Source organism: Eleginops maclovinus, chromosome 4, assembly GCF_036324505.1.
Source record: "Eleginops maclovinus isolate JMC-PN-2008 ecotype Puerto Natales chromosome 4, JC_Emac_rtc_rv5, whole genome shotgun sequence".
NCBI lineage: Eukaryota > Metazoa > Chordata > Actinopteri > Perciformes > Eleginopidae > Eleginops > Eleginops maclovinus.
In genome coordinates, this window is record NC_086352.1 from 18,260,877 (window position 1) to 18,280,762 (window position 19,886).

Consider the following 19,886-nt stretch of genomic DNA (forward strand, 5'->3'; position numbering starts at 1 on the left):
TATTTAAATGAGACAGGAAAAATCATCTATGCAGTATGTACAATATTTAAAGATATTAGGAACCATGTATCTGATGGATAAACATCTCAAAGTGCACTAAAATAAGCCAATTCCCTTTTTTGATTTAGCATTTTTAAACCTCTCTGTTTTTTACATTGCAGAAAAACACCTGAACAAGAATAAGTTACATGACGAATAATCCACAATGAAAGTAATTACTCAAATCTTAAAACAAAATGTCTCTTTAATTCGTAAGTGTCAACAGCAGTACAAAAGATGGAGTGATGGGAGAAGGTTTTCTGTAACACAATTTCTGTCTCTTACAGAAAAGGAGGAAATTCTTGAGGTAAATGAGCTTAAACAGGCAGTTATTCATCCCACTGTTGATTTTTTACATACAGAAAATGGTGTTACATTATAATATGCCTGAATTGATCCTGCGGGGATAATTTCTTCATATACAGAATACACATTTCTATGTGCCTAGATGCACCCAAATGTGTCCCTCATTGGTTTGTTTTTATTCAATATAGTGAATTAATACTACCAAAGCCGAGGAGACTGTTCTCCACACACACCACTGTAAAATGATTCACCTTTACCTCACGTCAATACTGCACATGGAAACCAAAGACTTGCTGGTGTACACTTTGAAGCCAAGCAAAACAAAACAAACAAAAAAAAATGTAATAACATCTTCATTTTTTTTTCTTTTTAAGCAATAATACCCCTAGCAAATAATCAATCTTTTGTACTGTATAAAGAAGAATGTGAACACAAATGTGATGGCAACAAGTTGAATTAAAAACTTTACATTGGACTGTACAAGATATTATGATAAACTATTTACATATTCAGACATAAACTTTTTTTAAAGCAGCAACAGACACTATGTATTTCATTTTCTCTAATAACACCCAAACAATACTTGCCATGGGCCTAGGTACCTGCCAGAAAAAAACAAAACGATAAAGATTCTACGCAGAAAATTGTATCAGGCTGCCAGCAATTTCAACAACGGCTCCAGTGATAGAAGAGCCACACACAGTGTTGCTTGAGAGACAACTCTAAAAAGCAAAGTACCAAAGACAACTATAAACGTTGCTCCGAAACAACAGTTTTACACTTCTGAACAGCAGCTAGCATGTCAGTCCAGCATGTCAGTGAATTGTGCTGATTAAATTAACACAGAAAACATTCCCACCATATACATCACAAAGTCCATACAGAAAACAAAATGAATTACAGTAAGTAATGTTGAAACAGCATATGAGCTTTTGTCTTCAGTTCTTTTGATCAAACCATTGCAAGTGGATTTAGAGAAAACAATTGTGAGGGCTACATTTTCAGATGGCTGGATGGGTATGAGCATGTCCATTAAAAACATACAAAAATATGACAAGGAGAGAATTAACTAAGAAGGATGCACAATGTTGGTGCATTTTGCCACATTAAAACAAATAAATATTTGCACGCTCCCACCTTCTCAAAAACATAAAATTAAAAACATCACTTTTGTTTGAAACCATTTTTCAAGAAAAAAAAAACACCTTGTTTATTCTGCTGATGTCAATTCAAGCCAAATGCATGCAGATTATTTTGGCTGAAAACAGTTCCTCGTAAGAAACCACCCACACCTATGAGTGCTGTAATACACACAAAACACATGTGAGGATATACAGCATATCATTTAGATTGTATCATTATTGGACACAAATAATTGAATACTTCTTGTACATCAAGAGCTTGTTGTTCAAATGAGTACCTTATTTCTAATGACTCCTTTATGTCAACAGGTCTAATGAGTGTAGCGTTATTCTGATTGCTTTTTTTTTAACAGTCCAGGGAAGATTATCAAAACATAAGCAAGTGAGGTGCTTCTCTCTGTCTCAGGTCCAATACTGCTGTCTTTCAATAAGCAGGAAAAAAAAATCAGCATCTACATGAGGTACTGTGACTTGTCAGGTTTTAAAAACATGAAACCACGTACACAAATAAAAGAAAGTAAATAAAATAACAGCCAAATACACAACGTATACTTCACTAATGAACAAAAATATATTTTCTATGTTATATTTACAATAAAATCTAAATGAGATGGTGGATTCACTGAAAACCTGTTTATAGCTCCAATTCATCAAACATGTTTGTTTTTTTCTCTGATTGTCCATGTTGTTGTTTTACTGACAAATTTAGAGCCAACAGTGGCTAATAATAAATACAATATGTTGATACTCTACAGTTTCAAATACAATATACAATGCACTGAAGTCTGGTGTTTGACAGCTAACCGAGCTTGCTGTTGAATTCTGCTCACTTTCTTGTGCTGAGTCTCTCCCCTAGGCAGCCCTGAAGCTTAAACAAAGTGTTCATTCATCACATGAGTCTTTGCATAAATAAACAACATAAGTAGACAAAAAATGACTCAAATCTGGCAACTGTGAGAGTAAACCCACTTGAGTCCAACTGGGGAATTATGTTTGTTCATGGTGATTTTCCTCAAACAGCTTCACATTAATCAGCATTGATAAAAATACAATTTATATCCAGTGCTTATAACACTTATGAAACATTGTCTCCACATGAGTTCTTGTAATTTTTTTCTTCCTTTTTTTGTATTTTTCTTGCTATATAAGCACAGTCAAGTTTCAGTTCCGTGAAGAGTCCTTTTTAACTTCCAGCCAACTAAAGCAGTGTGGCATGGTCATAAAAATATTTACAATCACATACAAATCCATCCAACCACCAGCAATCAGGAGCAAACAGCTTCAAAATACCGAACAGGTTGACTCAGGAGGGAAATCCACGTGGGTTTGTTTGTAGGAGACTTTTAAATAGTTTGTACCTCAGAATGAGAACAATGGAGAAAAAAGGTGATGAAGAAAAACGGGAATTATGAATGAAGGGGTAAACAGCTTTAAAGAGTTCAGAAGAGATGAAAGCCATCTGTACCAATTAGAGCTAGGAGAAAAAATGCAGTGACCAGCAGTGGGGATGTTGACCAGTTTAAAACAGTGACCAGCTATTCAGATCCTTCAAAAAGCTCTGTTCTCTTTCTGAAATGGACAGGTTCAAGGGCAAGGGAGGGGAATAGCTGGACTCATGCATTAATAATGCTGTATTTCAGATGATACCCAGTCGTCAGTCATTTTAATAATCCCCCACAGCTTGATGTACTTGTTCCATCTGCTCGCCAGTGCCTGGAGATTGGGCTGGGGTGGGAGCCCTGTTGAGGCCTTACTACCAGCACTTTGATGGAAAGCACAATGAGGGACACACACCACATCTATATTGTTTCCCTTTCCTCCCTGTTGTTTTTTCCTTCTCTGGGCCAGATGGCGCCCCCTGGGCGCTGGGGTTGCCATGGGCAGGGGTCAGAGCAGGGCATGGCAGGGAGGGGAGCCACTTAGACCTTCTGCCCTGTAAAGAGGATCTGAATCTCAACATCAAGGCCTTGCTTTATCTAGCTGCAGTCTCCAGAAGGTCACCACTTGTCAGCTTTTTGGCTGAAATTAGGAAAGAGACTTTGCTTGTGGCCCTCGTATCTGAGTCATTGCATGTTATCCTGTTTTAAATGCAATAGTTAAGTGCTGATAAGCTGATAAGAGTATTCAAGAAATCCAACATAAGGCTAAAGGTTGACAGAATAAGATGTGTATAAGTGCACTATGCAAAATAAAAAGTGTTTTAAAGTACCCCTGCTCTGTGAATATGATGAGGCAACGAACATATGATTTTAGTATTTCTTTCAAGTTTCTAAATATCCTCACAGGCTGTCCCTCCTCTTAAGACTCTGGCAGTAATCAACTCATTGCATCAACCCTGTGACCGTGCTCAGATTTAAGACTTCTTAGTGTCAATTTAAGATTTACAATGTTTAAAAAGAATTACGATTGAAAAAAAAGAAGTTCTAAGACGTAAGACTTTAAACTTGCCGTCCAAATGGGGCTAAAGCATTTTAACAGAATGTACTGTAGCTACACATTGTACAACATCAATTTGAGATTGTAATGCCCCCAAAGCTGCCTTTCCCTGCTTTTCCAATCCCACAGATTGGAGGCCTCTGGCCCTTTAGCATTCTGGCCTGATTACAATCACTCTGATTAAGAACTTGGTGAATCAGACTGGGTTGCAGAGCTGGATATGAGTTAAGGACGCCACTGTGCTCTGTGTAGACTGGGATAAGGGAAATGACAGGACTGGCCGCGTTCATTGATGATCACTGCATTGGGCTCCCTGGAGAACAGGCTAGCATCAAAAGCTACCACCCAAAGATGTCGCATAGTGTAACCTCCCGCAGAGCCTGCTGCCTCCAAGTTCCTGAGTTTCATTTGTGTATTCTGTTAGGGTAAATTAAAGAAAGACTGGATAATGAAGCTGTATTAAGAGATCAAGAGATTGTCCAAAAATCACCAAGCCTCTCCCAAAAGACTTTACAGATTTTAAAACTTAAAATGTTTGGCACTTCTGCACTAAATAATGTAGTTTGTGTAATAACAATAACAACAAAAACGCAAATAATAATTAAAATAATATTAATAAAATGTCATTTCCCTCTGTAATATGTTGGAATCACTCACACATCTGAATTTTGAGATATTTTGTACTGGTAATAATTAATTATTGATTAAAAACATTCACAAGCTGTTGGCTGGCACACTATACCTGAGTGAGAATATTATCCCCATCTTGAACAGTTATGCAATATTTCAAAATCAAAATACGTATATGACTGTAAGAATTATAGGTTCATATGAAATGTTCAATTTCAAGTTCAATCTTTTGTTGTAGGCAATGACCTAATTGTGTAAATGTCCATGTTCACAATGAAAAATAAACAATGAGATAAAAAACAAAAATCGAAATGAACACAACCAAACTGCTTCACACACTTGAAGAAACACTTAAGACCAAATAGCTTTTGATTCGGATGAAGCCACATCTGCATGCTGGCTCATAAATGATACACTGTTATTTTTTTATTTTTTTAACCTTTGTGGTGTAGTTTTGTTTTGCTCTTTCGCTCCCTCAGATCAAACCAACCCTCGAGCATCCTCCTGTTTGAGTGTTGGGTCTGCATGGGTCCTCTTCCATTGAAGAGGTCTCAGTTGGCGCTGACTTGCTCCTGTGTGTCATTTTCACTGCTATAGTCTGATTTGGGCTCATCCTCAAAATCCTCATACATGTCCATCTCTTCCACGCCATTGACTGGCACAGTGTTATTCACCATGGGGTTGGGCTCTAGCTTCATGTTGTAGGTGCTCTGAATGACAGGAATGGATGGCTCGGGACTTGCCGAGGCACTCGAGCACTCTGATGTCATCTGAGGTGAGGGTGTGGTTGTCGCCATGGTGATGGCCCCTGGATAGACCATACTGGCTGTGGTGGTGATGGGAATCTGCGGTGGTTGTCTGCATGCACAAGAAAGAGATAACATTAATACATCACGCTCTCAGATGACGTATTTTTGATACGAATAGAGACTTAAAAAAACGGTAAAGGAAACAGGTGGTAAAAATGGCAAAAGTGTTGCTGAAAGAGAGAGTATTACGTAGGATAGTCTGAATGAAACTATATATTTACTGTATTTTTGTATTTTGTTTTAACTGAGAGGGTTGGATTAGGGATTTCCCACAGCAGTCTGCTTTAAGCCAGCAGCTCTGTAAAAATGATTTGGGAAAAGAGAGTTTCTCCTGACAGCTCCCGTCTTGTGCTGTTCAGAAACACTACCCATTTTATTGGTGACATAAAACCAATACGTGGTTAGCGCTGCTCTTGTCTGCTGTTGCGCTGCATGATTGATACTCCAGCCGCTGAAGCTTATGACTGACATGGGAACACCTGGAGAAGGGCTCTCCTGCTAACCACACACAGTAAATTAAAGTGTTAAGCTTCAGACTGCTGCCCTCCAGGCTTCTGTAAGTCTATACTTAAAGCTTATATCCTGTAATAATGTCTGCACTTTATGCTCCATTGGCAGACTGCTATTGTCTAAAATTATTAAATCACAGCTATTGAAAAAACACTTTATAATGTGCATGTCAGACCCTTGTTTTAAAACCAATGCATAATGATTAACTAAACACTCAGTTTTGGAAATGGTGCTTTCATTATATAGGACAAAACTTTAAGGAAGTCAACACATACAGTAGAGTCCAGTTGCTTTGTTTTCGGCTTGTGTGTAAGTGTGGTAAGGGATTTCTTTTTGCGCACCTACCCCACAGTAAAGAACTGTCTCATCTCTTGTCGCCGTGAACGCATCATCTGCTTGTACTCTCCAATGCGGAGTTTTTTTCCATCGATGATGCAGGTCCTCTTAGGCCGTGGCTTGTACTTGTAGTTTGGGTACTTCTCTAGGTGTTGCTTACTCAGACGGGCCTGCTCTTCATAGTATGGCTGCTTATCCTGGTTAGTCATGGACTTCCATCGGGAACCTACACAACAAAGTAAAATGAAATGTAAGTATTTAAACACAAGCAGGGGAATAAAGGAGCTTAATAACTGGTATTTAAGAGTGACCTATATCCTAAAATTGTGTCATATAGTAACAGAGACATACATTTTACATATTTGGTAAAGGCTAACACTGAGCTGTATTTAATATGTTTTCTAGCAAAATCATCAATTTATAATTTGTTCAAGCTATTGATAGCCCTGCACATGCACATTGTTTGAGACACAAGACATCCTTCAAAGTCAAACAGAAAGGAACAACAAGCTAGTGTAGTAAATATTGCAGCTATGTGAAGTGTCCTACTAGGGGCTGGATGACAGCACTTTAAACAGCTCTGATGTATGGACTCCAATGCTGAGGGGACGAGACCCATTTAGCCTCTGTCATTTTTCATGACAAACACTTATGCTAGTGATGGGATATAAATCCATCTGTAGGCTGTGGAGACCTGATGCACAGTTGCCTATGAGATAACACACACTCCTCCTTCAGATGTACTTTGTCAAATTAACCTTACTTAGAGCAATTAACCCCATGGATTTATATGTAAAAAATGCTAGGTCTTTAACCAAAAGATTGATTAGCAAAATCGTTAAAAATAAGTTCTTTACTGCTAAAGTTGGAATGAGACTTGTTTTTTGTTAAACTGGGATAAGCTGCAGAGAGCACTGAAGCATTGAAAGATAATGTGTCTGTCCTTTTCCCGTGGCAGTTATGGTTATTTTTTAGTAGAGTGATAGCCATAATATATGCTGAAGTAACTTGTAGTGGATGTAAAAGTCTTACCCAAAATCTTGCTTATGTTGGAGTTGTGCATGTCGGGGAAGGCCTGGAGGATCTTGCGCCGCTCATCCTTGGCCCACACCATGAACGCATTCATTGGCCTTTTAATGTGGGGCTCGTTGTTGTTCCTTCCTCGAGCTTCTCTGAAGACTCGTGCCTCAGTAGATCCAGCACCTCCTGTTGGCATCAATTAACAGTGTTGACTTACATCGCTTGACTCACAAATAGGTGACAGAGGTTCAAACTCGCCTTCCTCTACTGTCATCATCATGAGCATTGTTTCTGATGGACGGCTGGGGTTCAGAGGGGTGCATTTTATATTGAGTGGAATACCTTCCTTGATATTCTATGAGCTATAAAAGCGACACAAAGAGCATCAGCTTTAGAAGGAGCTTTTTAACTTATACTCAGGTCTATCCAAAACCAAATAAGAAAATCGTTGACTAAAATCAAAGTTAAAGAAAATTCTGCAAATGTTTTCACCCTCTACTCAAACACATACTTTTCAATTTGACATTCATAGTTTCCAGTAAAAGTGCAAAAATGCCAACATAAATTACAAATATGCGACCGGAGGCAGTCTCTAAAAAATGAAGATCTTATCATATACATTTACAAATAAATTAAAGCCCGCTATTCGTCATCTTCATCCTTCCTGGTTGACTATTTTCATCTTTTTTCCTTCCTTCTTTTCTCTTCGTCTCTATCTCCACATTTGCGATGAGAGACTGTGCCGATTCTGCAAAGTGCTGTTTCTCAATCAGGGCATTCACAATCAGCATAAGAGAGTTTCTCTCAGTATTAAACTGTACATCAGACTGATAATGATTTCTGTTTGCGCATTTGCTTCCTTTTATATGTAAGATGTGAAAGAATTAAATAAAAGCAGTATGAATATTTAAACAAACAAAAACATGTTGATAAACAAGGCTTGAAAAATAAGACAAAAAAAGCCTTCCATATGCTACGATACATCTTTAATGATCTCAAATCTGGAAAAGAAAGCTTGGGATGACTCATGCATATTTCATCATCCACATGTGAAGCCTTCTCATTAGACCATTCCACTTGCAGCCTGGGCACACGTTACCTGGGGTTTGATTTCTATTATTATTTCAGTTGATAAACAAAATCAAACTCTTAATGAGTAATGGAGGGCTTTGCAGCGACATTAATTCCAAATCCACAGAAACCTCGCTCTGCTCTAATCACGGAAGATGCTGCTGCACCGTTTTCAGCCTCAAGAGTTTGAGTGTCTCACTTTGGTAAAGCGTGTCTTCTTTTCAAAATTATAATAGGAGACAAGTAGTGAAAAGGCCATATACCAAGACACACATATGTACCACAGAGAGAGCAACACAGAGCAACTTCCATAGAGGTGGTGTGGTGGAAGTTGGTTTGTGTTCCCAGAGAATGTTTTACGTCTCACTGCCCACTAGGAAACCTGTTTCACTCAGGACAATGGACCCTTTATGATTTTTCACCAGCTCATGAACATCAGTCAAACGACCACATCTATGATCCAGGGAGTCTGTTTTTATCTGACAAACCCTCGTAAATTGTGTTTTCACATTTCGACTCGTACCTTGTTGATGATTGGCATATGGCAATATAGATTCAGCTCTTATAGCTCTATAGTTCTGGCAAAATAAAGTCAAAATTAAATAATAATAATAATCATAACTGTTAATTAAAAAGTATATATAATATACATTATAGATGGAAAAGGAAAAGAAAACACTTGATTTTACCATCTCTAAAAAAGTGATTACAATTTAATATTTAAAAAAGGAATTCAATTTCCAGAATGAATAATTTCCTTTTTTACTAAATAGTGAATTATATAATATGACTAAAGAACAATTTTTCCTGTTTTTTTATTTAAAAAATAATAACCTATGAAAGGATGCTTAATCTGCAAAGCCCTCGCCTTTTCTTCTAATCTCAATTGAAAAACACACGCCCTTATGCATTCATGGCATATTTATATACATACTGAAACAAGGACAGGATGCACACATGTACAACATCAGAACATTCAGGAGGTGTTTTCTGTCTCTGTCATTGACAGTTCTTCAAACTCTGTGAGCAGTATCTGTAGTTGTGTCTCTTTGCTTCTACCACATAGAAGTCTATAGGCCCTAAAGCCATCATGAATTCAGAAATAATACACTACCTCTGCTGCCACCGAACCCCACAGTACGTTAATTTCATTTAGCATGCACTCACTGTACAGGATGAATTGATTTCACTTTGTTTGGTTTTGACAACCATGTTTATTGTGCAATGAAATGTGGTGTGGCGGAGGGCTGACAGTATCCATCAACGCGGGGCAATCTGCTGACTGCCGGGGCCAGATGAAGGTATTCATTAGCTCAGGAGCGCAGCGCTCACTCAGACACGACAGCCAGTGTCTGCGCCCCGGGATCGCTTGCTGTAATTTACGATGCCTCCCGTGCCATTACTCTATCACTGACACTGATTCAGCAATTTATATACTGGTGTGCATGCATACGGGCAGAGGTGAGCTTCTTACAGAGCGGGGGACAAAACAAGCGCCTGCCATCAGCTAGTGCCACATCCATAGTTAGCCAGGAAACCAGCCACGTGACTTGGTTCATTGGAGGGAAACCAGATGAGGCATGTTTTTTTTCTCACATGATGGCACATAGAAAAGTGCCTGTCTGATGCTACAGAAAGCCGTTGAAATGAACAACAGCAGTGTTACATCATCTTCAGCTGTACCGAGGCAGGTAGTGTGGTCCTCGATTTGTAAAGAACACTGTGATGAAGATTTAGGGCTGCCTCTGGAAAAATAACATCCTAACAAGGTTTGACCTTTGACCTGAAATTATATCAAAGTTGTCACTGCAATGTCTCTGAATAAAGTATAAATTGAAGTACAAGGTTGGGAGATAGGCTTTCTATGATACAAAACCAGCCAAGGTTTAAAAGGTGGATACATTTAGCCCCTTATTCCATCCCCTGTAATATATATATAACTTAATCAGAGGCATTTTGCGCATTAGCAGTCAGTCTCAGAAAATCCCTAGAAGCTGCAACATGCAATTTACTGCTACGTTGTTTCTGTCTATTTATTAAAAATCTTGACACTGGTCTGACATTCTGCAAATGAGCATTAACATTTTTTTTCCAGGAGGTGGAGGACATTTAGGAATTAGTTAGTTAGGTGTGTGATTGTGTAAATAAACACAGATGTTTACCAGTGACAGGGGCAGGCCTCCTGGGTGGTAGCTGGGGAAAGGTGCGCAACAGAGGGAGCGCTGCTTAATAGAATTTATTGTGATTCATGAGGCCCGCAGCTCAAGTGTGACAGAGCGATATGAGAATCCCCTTTTAATTTGTCTCTCCTGGAAACACTGCAGATGAGCAGCATGAATTACAGTGAGAAAGAATGATTGTGTGTGTTTGTGTGTGTGTGTGTGTGTGTGTGTGTGTGTGTGTGTGTGTGTGTGTGTTGGTGGTGGGGGGCATAAAAAAAATTGGAGAAGGCTAAGCCAGTATGTACGAAGCAAAGGAAGAGAAATTAAGACTGTAGAGAGGCCCAGAAGACTATGACACCTGTGAGCTACAGGCTCAGACTCGACCATGTACGGAGTCGCACTGCCCCAGCGTCCCCTTTTCTCCTCCTTTTCTCCTTCTTACACATCTTTGTTCTACGGGCAGACACATAATGTCACCCAGGAATGCGCTGAGAGGACGAGCCTCACTGAACAGGCAGGCAACAATCACGCAAACCTGCCAAGCCCTCCCTGCTGGGATCAAATGTAACACCTCTGATTGAAGGCATTTACTACTGACAATAGAGCCTTTACCTCAGAGCAGGATCAGGCAAGATTAATGTGTATGGACAGACAGGAGACTGCGCTCAGTGCCAGGGTTCTAGCCTGAGCTAATAGCATGCTAATTAAACCATTACAAATTACAAGTGATATAAGCCCTTTTATAAAATATCAATCATTTTTGTTTGGTTAGGACGATTTAAGTTTGCGAGTGCGTGTGTGTTTGCACGCACATGGGAACAAATGACTTACCTGTTACAACATGTAGTCTAATGCTTTTTTTGCTTTTACTACAAACGCATTTAGCCTAAAATTGGAATCTAATCTTCCACAATATCCCAGCCTGTATTCACACAGAAACACAGAGAACATTTCCTATTGGGGGTACATTTGAATTTTTCAACTTCAAAACAGAACTTTCCTTTGATTGCGCTGACCTATTCAGCTATTGTTGTTGTCACTTGATAAATCATTATGTCTGAGCCTCCTCATCTGAGCTTTCTTCTAGGAAAATTCCTCAGCAATAAAAGCCAGAGCTTAATTCCCACGGCCTCACAGGGGAAGAAAAACAACAACAAAAACCTCTTCATACAATTTACTAACATAAAACTTCATAACAGCTCCGAGCTACGGATGTAAAGAAACCCATCAATGTCACAACAATGCAACACTACTGTTCTTCTCATCCTGTTCCATCAGGACATTGTTAGTCAGTGCTTGGCTAAAGCCCCATCTTTTCTCACTCTACGGTTGATATCATCACACTGGGCGTTTAGATTAATTCTGTTTCCTGCCTCCACAAATCTCTCAACAACCTCTTTGTTCTCTGTGGACTCTCAGCGATGGGGGTGGTTTAGACAAACACAAAACATCAGCTACACAGCAACTCTATATTGCCATATGCCAATGAACAAAGGGCCTTGACGGGCTGAGGCTTTTGTGGTATTTTGTAATGTTTTCTCCAGAGCTTAAAAAGACCTAATGAATTTGCCGTGGGATCATGCGTGTGGCTCGTGGCTTTGTAAAATGAAGGAAATCCTATCTATTTCCATTTCTTTGCCAGATTTTCCAAGTCGTTAGGACTTTGGTCTCTGCATGTTTTGCAAATATTAGCTTAAGAAACCTAAAGCTTTCTGTGAACTGCAGTGATGACAGAAGTCCGCTGTACACACTGCGTCTACTCAATGTGGCCTCTCTGTTCTGGAGGAAAAGCTGCTACACACCAAGGTTGCTTTCACACCCTATCTAAGGACTGGGAGGTATACCCAGTAATTTTCCTTTTTCAGGAAAATATATCCAGTGTGTTCTGAAATACCTGAGGTTTAAAATGAGATCCCCTTATTTTGTACCCAAATGGAACCCCTACATCTATTACATTTGTGCCTTTTTGGTTTTGAATATTTATAATTATTTATTTGTATTCAATTCAAATTGATATCAGGGCAAAATGGACTGAGTTCAGTTCACATTTTATTTACTTGAAAACCAAATTTAGCAAAGTTTAAACCCTGACATCTGCATGACCTTTGACAGCAAATAGGAGCAAGAAATCAAAACAGCTGCAACCAAACGGATACTCTATGTTTCTATATATCAAGGTATGACAGGGAGCCAAGCCTTGATTAGTACATGGAGCAGAAAATCTTCACAACAAGGAATTCAAAAGTAAACATTTTCTCAGAAGAGTAAACACTTTGTGGTTCACATCATAAAACCCTGCTTCACATCATTCAACTGTATGTGTTTTCCTGTTGGTGAAGCAGACAGATATATTTGTGGTGAAAGAGAAGAAAATGTGTGTTTTAAGTTGTGTGTACTGCCCTGGCTCCCAGCCTTCTCCCCCTGGGAAGAGGACCTCTCTTCTCCTCTAACCTCTGTTTGCTCCTAATCCATAGCCCACTGGGAACACTGATGTGAGGCGTCTGGCGCAAGTCTTTCCCTCAGCCCTGTGCAGGACTTAAAAGGACACAACTGCCCTGGTGTGTGCTCTGTTTCAGTCCAGACTCCACAGTAGCCACAGAGAGAAGATTCCCACTGGGAGAAAGAGCACTGGAAGCACATCTGTCCGAGGAGTCAGACGGGAGGGATGGGATCTGCTGCTGTGGCTCACATGGGAAACATGTACATTAATCCACTAAATGCACCTCAAAATTGGGTGTGATGTGAAACTAGACATTTACTTTGGAGTTGGTAAACATTTTTTTATGAGAAGGAGAAAATATTTTTTCGTCCATGTGAACTAATTATGAAGGAGATTCTTTTTCTAAATTTGACAGGAAATGTGTCTGAGATGCTATTTAAAGAAGTTGATGGGTTACATTGAACTGAGAAATATCTATCCTTCTGCCTTGAGACTCATTGAGGCATCAAAGATGAGTCGGAAACCATTTTCCTCTTTGCTCTCGCTCTGAAGTGCCATGGAAACTGCCACAAATATTTATGTCGGACAAACATTGGTGCACTGAGGTACTCCTTTCTCCTGTGTAGGAACCAGCGCCACAAAGGCAGATGACGCTTTGTCACACTGGTGCAACATGAATTTTCACCCTTGTGCTCAGGACCTCAAACAAGCACAACAGCAACAGGAGCCGAGCTTGGAGAAAAGCCAGCTTTGTCCTCAGGAACCCTTGTCTTTCGCTCACCTACCTGTGAAAACTCGGTGCCTCGGCCCATTTCAAATGGCATTCACCCCAACCCCCACATCTTCCTCACACATACGCACATGTTTCTGCACACACCCGTTCTCTCTTCCATGTGTAACTCAGACACATGGCCACATGGAGTAGCAGGTTTTATAAGAAATCAAGACTCCTTGTGCATTATTTTATAAAGAACTCACTTAACATTGTCAAGTCTTTAGTCCTCCATTTGTACGGAATACGACAAAACCTCAAATCCTCTGATGTACCAGCCCTCTATTACTACTTTGTGCGCTCAAAACAAAATAAGAAAAAAACTGAATTTGGCCTTACCATCGAGATCTTCTGGCCTGGTGAGGTCAATAACTCTGTGGCCGATCTTCCCTTCCTCACCCAGCTTGCCGAGGTGGTGCCCGATGCTCTCATAATGCGCCCTCTCCTGCAAGAAAACACAAACAGTCAGGTACATGAACAAGGACATGCAGTGATACAATTGTAAAAATAACCCCATCAGGAATCTGAAAATTTGAAAAGAAAAAAGTGTCTTTGGTAAATGGAGGTTTTTTTGAAGAGCTGCTCTTTTGACATGAGCTAGATGTAGCTTTTTCCTCTCTCATCTCTCTATTCAGTAGCCGCTATAATGGATGACAGGAGGCACAGAGACAGTGAGGGCCAGGGGTGCTGTAAATAGATTTACAGAAGGATACTTTGTGATCCGAAGCACACAATGGGGCCGTGGCCCTCTTTGCAGTGCTCAGATTTTCCTCTGTAATCTTCTCCTTACATCCTCCCTTCCAGTCTGCAGTGCCCAAAGCTCAGCGCCCATCATTTATTCAGAGTTCATGCTTTAGAGAACACACCGTGTTTTCTCGTTTGTCATGTCGCTTTGTGCTCAGATTAAACTTGGCATCATGTTGTACTTGACGCACAATGAAACCCTGTCATTCAGTGCTCCGTGACAATATTAAATGTCATGTCCGTGTGCATTTACAGAATAAAATAACAGCTTTCGGGGGGCCTCTGAATAGTTGCTGCACATTACACTTAATGTATTATGCAAGGGGAGAGTGCCGACTGCTGCTGGCTCCATTGTTGAATGACCTACTTCTCCAGTGAATACACAGGGCATTAGCAAAGGGCTGTCTTCCTCTCTAAAGACTCAACTAGGAGATGGACACTTTGACTCTGCATGATACAAATAATCCCCCCCCCCCCAAAGGTTTTTGCCTGGATGACACTAAAAGCAGGCATGTTGCCACCATTCAGGGAAAAAAGCATTTGTTTTACTCCCAGGGTGAGCGTTCAATTCCTGCCAAAGATGTACTGTCTGCACTGACCTCTGCCTCTTTCTTTTCTAAACATGCCTATCACAGGCAGCACAAACACATCCTCAGGTAAAGTCCCCACACAATACTAACAGCTCCCTTGCCACTCAAACCAACACCACCACACACATTAATCTTTTAGCTCCCTCTTTGTAAGGCATTGCACCATTTTGTTGTTTTTTCACTTTTTGCCCAATGGGACACATCCCCCCCCCCCCAGTACTAGAGAAGTTAAAATAAAATAGACTTACCTATTGTAACTGAAAATACTAATTAATTAACGACTGCGTTCGATTTATTTATTTTGTCTTTTCCTGACAAATTAAATCACTCTGGCAACAGCCATCAGTAATTACAGCACATTTAAAAAAAAACTATTGCAAATCTATCTGTCATTATTTTCTCTTGAGGGTTTGAAAAAGATGACAAAATGAAGGATGAAGATGGTTGAAGTCCATTTGAGGCTTTTCAAATTTTTTAGATTTTCCTGATGCTTTTATTTATTCAAGAACTATTCCTCAAAAGAAAGGCCTGCATCAGACAATAAGAGCACTGCAATTAACCATCATACTTGAAGGAGCAGCCATTATTTATGGCCAGCTGAGTGATTCTGATATACAATTAACCACTACCTGCTTATGGCCTGTGATTAGAGCCTGTCCATCTGACGGCCCGTTGCTTACTTAAGTGTTTTCTAATTATGACATATGTGGTGGTCCCTGCTGGGCAAGAGGACGCTTTGTAAAGAGAAGATGGAGTGTGGTGCCTCTCTCCGTGTCACATTCTGCGTAAAGAAACACATGCACGGAGCTGTATTCATCATCCAGCCACATTATTGCTCTTAATGAAAGAAGCTAGCAGCGCGGTGACAAAGTGACTGATGTGCGATTAGCTGGATGGGCAATGTCGCTGCTTTGGATGATACTTGGACAGTGCACTAGGAAGACACAGTGTTCATGGGGACTGTATTTCTGTAATAAAGTAGTCATCTCGTCCCTCTTCTGCGCTTCGTTGGTCCCCCCTGATCAATCAAGTCCTTTTATAAACTCATGATCATTAAGCATCATGTTGGGTTGAGAAGGAGAGAGAACGGGGCCCATCCATCAATAGGTTTCATTAATAACTAGCTCAGTGTTGAAGTTCTTTTTCTACTGCACAAAGTCATATGATAAGTGAACATCAGCACATTAGACAGCTGGGAACAAGACTGAATGAGGCTCTTGTTTGACAATTATTCAAGGTACCTTTGACATAAAGATAATATTTACACTTTTTTGTGATAATATAGAAATTAACTGTATAATTAATACAAGCCAGCATTTGAAATGATTGATTTAAAGGGGTTTTTACTTCCTTAAGTATTCCTTCCTTCTGTGTGTTAGCTGAGCTAATTAATATCAGACTATATGTACAATATGGTACCACAAATTTTCATAAAATTTTATATACTGGGCTTAATATACTTATTGGTTATAAGTTTTGTAATTTATATCTGCAAATTAGACTTATAGTTGAAATTAGGGCCATAAATGATCTGCACGGCATCAGGGTTTTGTTTTAAGGCTTGAAAATATTCAGTGAACTAATGCTTCTTTACTGCCCACGCATCAAGTGCTGTGATAAATTAATGGCACTTTTATTATTTTATAGTGTCATTAAATTTTTACTGATCACTCTGACAGAGAAGTAGCAAAGGACATGCAGTATCTTGGGAAGCTGGCCATCCAACCAGGGATAGAGAGAGAGAGTAAGAGAGGGAGAGAATTTGGCTGATGAAATACTTTGAACACAAAACAAAGAGAGAAATCATGTTGCTGAAGTAAAGATAAAGAGACAGGAACCAAAAGATGTTACTGTACACATTATTCTCCCTCCAGTTTTAACCATAACCGCGTTCCCTCCCTCAAATGACTTCAGTATGCAGCTCTCCACCCCACAACTAAAATTATAGCAATGCACTCTGAGCTGTAGTGGAAACTGCCACCCACAATAATCTCATTTGCCCTGCGTGTGCAGTCTTTTGTCTTTAAAGTTTGGTAACAGATGCATTTTTTCAGTTGCACATGGCTACCAGTGTGGTGGTGAGTCACTGGTGAAGAAAGAGAAATAGCGAAGTATTCTCAACTTCTTGTGCGAGTGAACCCCAAAGAGCCCTTGTCAATGTTGTAAAGAAAACTTTAATCTGGCCGGCCGCAGAACATGTGCCGGAGGCCTGCTGCTCTGCCCACAGGGTGTATTCTGGGCAGAGGCGGGTGGCGGACGGCCCTATGCATTGTGCCTGCTCCTGCCCTATATTTAGGCAACATGTTGCCAATCCTGACACTCCTTCACTCTCTCTTTTGTAAATAGCTCCAGGCAATAGGCAAATCCATATGGCCTGAGATGGTATACAAATAGAGAAGAAAAAAGATCACAGAGATTATTAAGGTGGACTGTTGTGATCAGGGGGGAGTTTTGTGGAGGACACTAATTGTATTGGGTGGGGTTAAGCAACCTGACAGCATCTGTCTTGCAACAGTCTTGATCTGGATGATATAAAAAATGTAATTTGACACCATTAGAAAATAATGCACTGTTTACCACATCACAATGGATAGCATCAATGGTTTTTGGTAGGGACATTTTTTTTAAACAAATGTCCTTTTGTTAGTCCCAAATGTTTAAAATGAGAATAGCCAAAATAGGTCTTATTTCATGTTTTATGACCAGACTTCGGGCCTGGAATAAACGTTTATTTTATTTTACAGTATTAAAACAATTGTGATGTTTTTTTTTAATGAGTGCAAAATGTCTGACTCCACATTGAAAAAGCTAAAAGGTAAACTAGACTATACAAGCACAGATTAAGTTGGCAGGTTTGCTCGCCAAAACATTTTACCATCAGAATGATTATTTAAAGAGAACACTGCTTAACATCTTTCAGGCAGCTGGCAAGCATGACACATTTTGAACCTTACCAGTTGCCAACTTGATGTCATATAATAGTCTGGTTATTTTTGGCTGTATGTTTATGTACTGTGTATACAGACAATCACAAGTTAAGCCCTTTCTCTGACATCTGAAAGCAGTAACTACTGTACTTTCCAAGATTTCTAAACTATTGGTAAAATCTTATCCATGTTTCTCTCATAGTGGAAAGTATGTGATTGCACATGTTTAAAAGATAGAACCTTAAACAGCTGCAGGACCTTAAGAAGCCACTTATGTGTGTTATTGTGCTGACCTGGCTATGGTTATATCACACACCTGGTATGTGGCAAGTTTAAGGCAATGGCTCTCTGACCACAATACAGGGCTTTATGTATCAAGTGTCAGTCATCACTGTGGTTTGAGACCCTCAGAGTCTTCTCTCTGAGGGTCTCAGAGTTAAGCCCTCAACAATCTGTCCCAGTCCTGAAGGAGACAAAGACTGCACTTTAACATGGTTGCAGCTCTTCGAAGCTCTGCGCCTCATCTGTTTTGTATTTTTTTTGTAACCAGTTGCAAAGTTATTTATAAGTCTGCAGCTTTCCAGTAGTTTTTTGCTAGTTTTGAACCATTTAAATGTTAAGTACATCCAGCCATGCGGTAAACCCACAGTTCCTTTCATGCAGACTGTTGCTCTCTTTTTACCCAAGCTCTCCCTTTGCTAGGGCTAATGCAGGCAGCAGCAGAATCAACAGTAGCAGCCACAAAAGACTGGCATCTGCTCTATAGTAGTCATCCTCAACATCACCCAGTGCAGAAATGGCCAGCTATTCTAGCCCTATTTGTACTGCCAGGGCATCACCTCATTTGTTTAAAACAGAGGGGGGTAAAGGCCTTTAATTAAATTAAGGAGCTTACCCTACTTTTGACTTTGTGCCAATTAAATGTTTATTGTTTTCTTAATAAAAGGGTATGCTATAATCATTAAAGAAAGGGTTTTTTTGGAAGGGGAAACAAGTCAAACTCACAAAATATGACCTTTCAGTGTCAATCTAAAATGCGCATTCAGGCCCCGGCCGTGACGCAACTGGCTGGGGCACTTGAAACGTACGCCGGTGACCCGAGTTCGATTCCCGATCAGTGGTCCTTTCCGGATCCCACCCTGACTCTCTCTCCAACTTTCCTGTCACTCTCCACTGTCCTATCCGATTAAAGGCAAAAAAGCCCCCCAAAAAATATATCTAAAATGTGCATTCAGTCCGAAAAATTGGATTTGTTTTACATGTTAATCTTCTACTTCGGGACATTTTTCGATTAGAACATTATACATATTATTATCAAAACTTGATAAGAACCATATTAAAAAGGTAATTATTTTTGGTGTGTCATACATTACTATTTCAAATTTTCTGACACAGTGTCAGTTCTTATGTTCTTCCTTTCTCTCTGCTGGGATCATTTTTGTTGACATCATGTACTTTTACTGGTTTCCAGTCCTCATTGATCCAGAACTGTTCACTGTGTCCTCGAGGGAATGTTAAGTTGGGCTGAATTCTCCTGCTTTTTAAACCCTCCAGGTTGCAAACAGCAGGACATTGGAAACAGCAGCATTACCAAAAGCCCTTTCACATATGGACAAAACCTCAAGAGTTTTTGGACACTGGATCTATTATGTTCCCAACTGCAACAATACCATAGACTATAAATGGTCCTTTGTGGCCTATTCTTTTCCTCTTCCTTTGTTGTGTGTGCCTTGTGGTTAGTGTGGTAACACAGGTCTCAGCCACGGGGGCCAGCAGCATTTCTGAATGACTGCATCAGGCCAGAAATTCACCATGTAAAATTACAAGTGCAGAAAATAATGGAGCCACCACCGCCAAATGACCCTACCAAGATGCAGTCTTGATGTCTTTCTGGGGAAGACGCGAGAGAGAGCTAAAGACCTGACCTGGGATAGGAGCCACAAGACACACAC

General features: G+C 39.9%; 1 protein-coding gene across 5 annotated transcripts in view; it reads right to left on the reverse strand.

Annotated features, from left to right (window-relative positions):
- Nucleotides 1-226: 226 nt before the first annotated feature.
- The window catches only part of sox6 (SRY-box transcription factor 6), a 134,268-nt gene continuing 114,608 nt past the window's right edge, over nucleotides 227-19,886 (reverse strand). For all 5 annotated transcript variants that reach the window (XM_063881476.1, XM_063881478.1, XM_063881477.1 and 2 more), the window contains 4 exons: nucleotides 14,013-14,118; nucleotides 7,241-7,414; nucleotides 6,218-6,434; nucleotides 227-5,411 (listed from right to left, as the gene is read on the reverse strand). In XM_063881476.1, coding sequence (XP_063737546.1) covers nucleotides 5,105-5,411; nucleotides 6,218-6,434; nucleotides 7,241-7,414; nucleotides 14,013-14,118 — 804 coding nt within the window. In that variant the 3' untranslated portion in view covers nucleotides 227-5,104. The remainder of the gene's footprint in view (nucleotides 5,412-6,217; nucleotides 6,435-7,240; nucleotides 7,415-14,012; nucleotides 14,119-19,886) is intronic.